General features: G+C 56.5%; 1 protein-coding gene across 1 annotated transcript; it reads left to right on the top strand.

Annotated features, from left to right (window-relative positions):
• Positions 1-452: 452 nt before the first annotated feature.
• On the top strand, positions 453-4,196 carry LOC104498625 (gastricsin-like). The gene is made up of 9 exons (XM_010142028.1): positions 453-508; positions 844-997; positions 1,389-1,506; positions 2,194-2,312; positions 2,678-2,877; positions 3,031-3,153; positions 3,362-3,506; positions 3,755-3,853; positions 4,044-4,196. Exons 1-9 carry the CDS (start codon positions 453-455, stop codon positions 4,194-4,196), a joined length of 1,167 nt encoding a protein of 388 aa, XP_010140330.1.
• Positions 4,197-5,511: the final 1,315 nt, after the last annotated feature.

Raw genomic sequence — 5,511 nt, 5'->3', positions numbered from 1 at the left:
AGCGGCAGTCAAAAGTCCAACGCGGTTCCATCCTGTGCCAAGAGCCGCGAGCGCTTTTGTTTTGGGAAAAGGTTTGAACAGGTTTTGACAAACACAGATAACTCCTGGCCACGGTGACGTTCGGGTCCCTCCTCTCTTTGCCGTGATAAGCCCTGGCCTCTTACCGGATGGTAACACTTTGATCTTGCTGTTGAAGACGTGTGTCACTCTATTCTCACCTGAGTGCCTCGCTAAGGACACAAACTCCTCGTGGAGACACAAAATCCTCGTGGCCCAAGATACAAAGAAACCCTTGAAGCCAGGAGCGCACGTGATGGTAAAATGGAAAAAGGAGGCCAGCAGATAAGGGAGGGTTGCGCTTCCTGGTATAAAACTGGGGAGTCTGGGCAGCTCAGCGCGTCCACTGTGGTCGCTGAGAAGTTGTGTGTGGACCGGTAGACGACTCCTGCACCATGAAGTGGCTCGTCCTGGCCCTGATGTGTCTCCATCTCTCGGAGGGGATAGAGAGGTACATGTCCTGCAGCAGCTGCTGCGGCAGAAAGAGCAGGGAGAGGGCAGGTAAGAGAGCCCGGCTGCAGCTGGGACTGGCTCGGGCTGTGCTGCGCCCCAGGGATGCCGACTGAGTCTAACCACGTGTGACTCCAGCCTCCTGCATCTCCACGAATCATAGTGGTCCTGGTCCAGGCTGCAGCCCTCACTGGGAGGACAGCCCCTGGGGACGTGCAAGGCAGCCGAGCTCCCATCGTGGCAGGGATCAAAGGGGCCCAGAGAACTGATCATTTGAACGTGCCCAGATGTCCTGATTTCCTGTGGTGTTCTGCTGTTCCTTTTTCGCCTGTGCAGAATCCAGCTGAAGAAATTACGATCTATACGGGAGAAAATGAGGGATGCTGGCGTGCTGGAGGACTACCTGAAGAGCATGAATCATGATCCAGTTAAGAAATACCACTTCAGTGAGGACTATGTTGTGAACGAGACGATCACCAACCACCTGGATGTGAGTACCCCGGGTCCCTCCTGCTGCCTGTCCATACACCACACTCCCCTTCCCCTCCTCCTTCCCCGCTGCTGGAGTGATCTGAGCCTCCAGGAGGGAGAGATTCTGCTTTTTTCTACCCTTTTTTAATCTTGTACTTCAGAATCTTCTACTTAGGTTTCCCCCAGCCACGAAGAGCAATGCTCTCTATATGTAACAACAGACATAACAAAATAAATATTTAATATTATATCTTTCGGGAGAAAAAGCAGGGCGAGAGTTCAGCCCATTCCTGCCTACTGTGTTATTTGCAAGATGCTGCAAAGTGCTGGGGTGCCGGCACAGGGCTGGGAGGCGACAGCCTGGTCGGTCCCTGACCCCGTGGCCAATGGAGATGCCCTCTTGTTCTCAGTCCTCCTACTTTGGGGAGATCACCATGGGGACGCCCCCGCAGAAGTTCTTGGTGCTCTTCGACACTGGTTCCTCCAACCTGTGGGTCCCCTCCACCTACTGCCAGACGGCAGCGTGCTGTGAGTACCGGCAGGCCCCCTGCCAGAGCCCTGGGAGCCTGGGGAAAACCAGCTTCGACACTGGTTCCTCCAACCTGTGGGTCCCCTCCACCTACTGCCAGACGGCAGCGTGCTGTGAGTACCGGCAGCCCCGCTGCAAGAGCTCTGGTAGCATGGAGAAATCCAGACCAAAACTGACCCCGTCATGCTGCTCTGGGATAGCTGCTCCGTGGGACCAGCTCAAACAGAGAGTCCTCTGTCCTTACGTGCCTGGCTAATGAAGATGGCCAAATTGCTGTGGCCACCGTGGGTGTCCCCAGAGCACAGAAACCACGGTGGTTGTGCCTGACCTTTCATGGCTGGGCAGAGGGAAAAGCAAAGCTATGAATGGCGGAGCTGATGTCCCGCTCATCCCGTGTAATTCACTGCCTGTGGGAGAGCGATGGGGAGCCACTGCTGGTGGCTCTGCTCACATTGGGTGGCTGATGCGTTCCCAAGAGCTGTTGCCTGGAGAGGGATGCAAGCAAAGCTGGGATGCAAGCCCTGCCCTAGAGATAACTGCAAGGCAGAGGAACAGCCCGTCCTGCTCTTCACAGTGTGCTCTCTGCAGGGGAAGCTGCTTTCCCAGGTGTTATCCCAGTGGGTGAAATCCCACCGCAGCCCGGCGAGTGCATGCCCAGGAGCTTTGCCCTCTTCTCTCTCACACAGACAATCATGCCAAGTTCAATCCCAGCGACTCCTCCACCTTCACCTCCAATGGCCAGACTTACACCCTCTCCTACGGCAGCGGAGAGCTCACCGTGATCATGGGCTATGATACGCTGACGGTGAGTACACCCCGCATCATCCTTGTCCTGCTGGGCACTGTGACCCCAGTACCAGCTGGGTGTCCCGATGGAAGGAGCCTGCGGGACAGCCTAAGGGTAGATCTCATGGCTCGTGCAGCCAAGACTTGGCCAAAGCTGGCCCTGAGATGGGCAGAACCGATATAAAGTGGTTATTGCCACTGTCAGTTGCCCAGCTGGGTTTTGACTCGGTTTTAACCCAATTCCTGCTAATTTTCCCAGCTGCCTGGTGATGTTTTCACCTTGCAGTGTGCTCTTTGGGCTTTCAGAGCATCAGTCATCCCATCCAATGGCTGCTCGGGTTTGCCTAAGCGTGCGGGCTGACCTGGCGTCCCCTTCCCCTCCAGGTCCAGAGCATCACGGTCACAAACCAGGAGTTCGGGCTCAGCGAGAACGAGCCAACCCAGCCTTTCTACTATGCCGATTTTGATGGGATCCTGGGCATGGCCTACCCCTCACTGGCAGTGGGAGGGACGACCACCGCGCTGCAAGGCATGCTGCAGCAGAACCAGCTCACCCAGCCTGTCTTCAGCTTCTACTTCTCTCGGTAAAACTCTGCAGGTGCTCTCTGCATGTCCTGTGTGCTCCAACTTCCCTCTGTCTGTCCCCGTGCAGGTTCCTTGTGAATTTTTCCCTCACTAGCCCACGTGTATCGCACCGATTTACCAGTCTCTGCTGCTGTAACTCTGTGTTTTTGCAGCCAGCCCACCTACAACTACGGGGGAGAGCTCATTCTCGGAGGCATTGACTCTCAGTTCTACCAAGGGGACATTGTGTGGGCGCCGGTGACCCAGGAGTTTTACTGGCAGGTTGCGATTGACGAGTGAGTTGTGTTTGTACCTGATCAGCACTATCCTGGGCAGCTCATGCAATGAGGGTGGTACCACTGTCCTCCGGCTGAAGCTGCAGCTATTGCAGCAGAGTGGTGGCAGGGGTGAGGAACCACATTTCGGAGCATCCCGGACCTACAGATCCAGCTAAGACAGATTTAGTTGCTTAGAGTGACGTCCTTCTCCCTGTTCTCCTCCCAGGTTTGCTGTGGGGCAGACAGCGACTGGCTGGTGCAGCCAGGGCTGCCAGGCCATTGTGGACACCGGGACGTACCAGCTGACGGTGCCCCAGCAGTACCTAAGCAGCTTCCTTCAGCTCACGGGCGCCCAGGAGACCAGCTCTGGTGTAAGTGCAGGGGATGCTTTGGAGGTGTGCGGGGAGCAGTGGGGAGGCTTGCAAGCGAGCCAGAAGCAGTGGGCTCAACCAGGTCCCACACGTGGTATCTACAGAACCTGGTACTGCAGGAATGTCAGGGAAGGTCGAGGCAACGTGCACTGCCAGGGGGATAGAGTGTGTCACCGCGTAGGGGGTATCTCTCCTCTCACAGTGGGTGCTGTTCCAGCCATAACCTCCTCTTCACCCTCTCTCCGCAGTACGCCGTTGACTGCAGTCAGGTCCAGAACATGCCCACCATCACCTTCGTCATCAACGGAGCTCAGCTCCCACTCAACCCCTCCGCCTACGTCTTGAACGTATGTATTAGTTGAGCAGCTTCATCCCTGATGAAGCTGAGCCCTTCAGTGCCAGGAAAGGACCTGGTGCTTCTTGACAAGTAGCAATGCTCTCCCTGCCTGTGCGGGCAGCTCCCACCTCCCACAGCCCAGCTGGCAGGGGCCTGGTGCTTGTCTGAGGCTCTGACTCCCCATTATTCCCCCCTCACAGAGCAACGGCTACTGCATCCTTGGGATCGAGGTCACCTACCTGCCTTCCCAGAACGGGCAGCCACTCTGGATCTTGGGGGATGTCTTCCTCAAGGAGTATTATACCATCTTTGACATGGGTAACAACCGCATTGGCTTCGCCGCGTCGGTGTAGAGGAGCAGAGCAGCAAAACCTAGCCCCTCTCCTGGTCCATCGCGCCTTAGGCAGCGTTTTGACGGAGCACTGCGGGGTTCCTTTGCACCTTTGAGTTCCTTTATGTGCCTGCATCGCTCCCTCCGGGATTTCTGTGTGAGTGTGTTCTCCCAATTCCCTATTGCAAATAAACACCACCATCGCAAACCATCTCTGACTGCCTGAATTTGTTGAGTGGTGACTGAGCACAGGCTGGTGGGTTGCATGGCTTTCTCCAGCAATGCAAAGCGCGGGGATAAACTCCGAGGCAGATTTCTGCAGGGTCCACACACGGAAAGCGTTGCTGATGGGCTCAGCCTTGGCCAGCAGCGGGTCCTGGCTTGGAGCTGGCTGGCATTGGCTCTCCATGCCCCAAGGGGGTCCACACACGGAAAGCGTTGCTGATGGGCTCAGCCTTGGCCAGCAGCGGGTCCTGGCTTGGAGCTGGCTGGCATTGGCTCCATCGGACACAGGAGAAGCTTCTCACAGTAGCCACCCCGATAGCGAAAACCTTGCCATGCAAACCCAATACGCTTCTTGTCCTCAGTGAGGAACAAGCCCAGAATGAGCATCCTTGAGCCTAGCCCCTGCAAGGGCTTTGCTTTGCAGGTGAGAAGCACCATGCGCTGGGCTGCAGTGCTGGGGACTAGGACACGAGAAGGTCCCTGGGGCTGGTCTTAGACACCAACAACAGCCCTGGGGGCAGGAGTTCCCTGAGGGATCTAGTTCTGTTCTGTGCCATTAGGCACTCATGTGTGTGCGAGTGACACGGGTGGCTTCATCCTCCTCCAGCAGCTGCTTGCTGCTGGGCTGCACCGATTCACTTCAGGGAGAGGCTCACAGCACCTGCTCGGGCAAATACAGAGTCAGCTGGTGGCGGTGGACATTGCTTTGCTTGCAGCTTGTGGTGACCTTGGAGTGACCACGGGGACAGGCTGTCCTGCTTCTCGTTGCTGCTGGTACTTGCAGGATGGAACCGATCGCTCCGACCGACTGAGGATAAAGTCACGGGGCCGGTCGGTCCCTGCCTCTGTCCCTCCGGCTGGGCATCGGGAAACCTTGTCAGAGGTGGTTGTGGGAAGCCACTAATCTTCCTTGTAGCTGGATAAGGTGGAACAAAGTCCTGTGAGTAAGTCAAGGTGGGGATATGAGGCCAGATTAGCTTAGCTGTGACATCCAAATGACCCCTAAATCCCGAAGCAGGGCTATTCAGTCAGGTAAAACAGCAGCTGTGGGGTCTGTGGCCAGAGGGTCAGGGAACGCATTGGCCAGGGGAAGCTCGGGTAACAGCACTCTT

This window comes from Buceros rhinoceros, unplaced genomic scaffold (assembly GCF_000710305.1).
Source record: "Buceros rhinoceros silvestris isolate BGI_N320 unplaced genomic scaffold, ASM71030v1 scaffold22108, whole genome shotgun sequence".
NCBI classification, from domain to species: domain Eukaryota; kingdom Metazoa; phylum Chordata; class Aves; order Bucerotiformes; family Bucerotidae; genus Buceros; species Buceros rhinoceros.
This window is presented reverse-complemented; position numbering and strand designations above follow the sequence as displayed.

Coding starts and splice junctions, on each gene's coding strand:
- LOC104498625 (XM_010142028.1), top strand. CDS start 453: ATGAAGTGGCTCGTCCTGGCCCTGATGTGTCTCCATCTCTCGGAGGGG. Junction 2,313..2,677: donor TGGGCTATGATACGCTGACG/GTGAGTACACCC, acceptor CTTCCCCTCCAG/GTCCAGAGCATCACGGTCAC. Junction 2,878..3,030: donor TTCAGCTTCTACTTCTCTCG/GTAAAACTCTGC, acceptor GTGTTTTTGCAG/CCAGCCCACCTACAACTACG.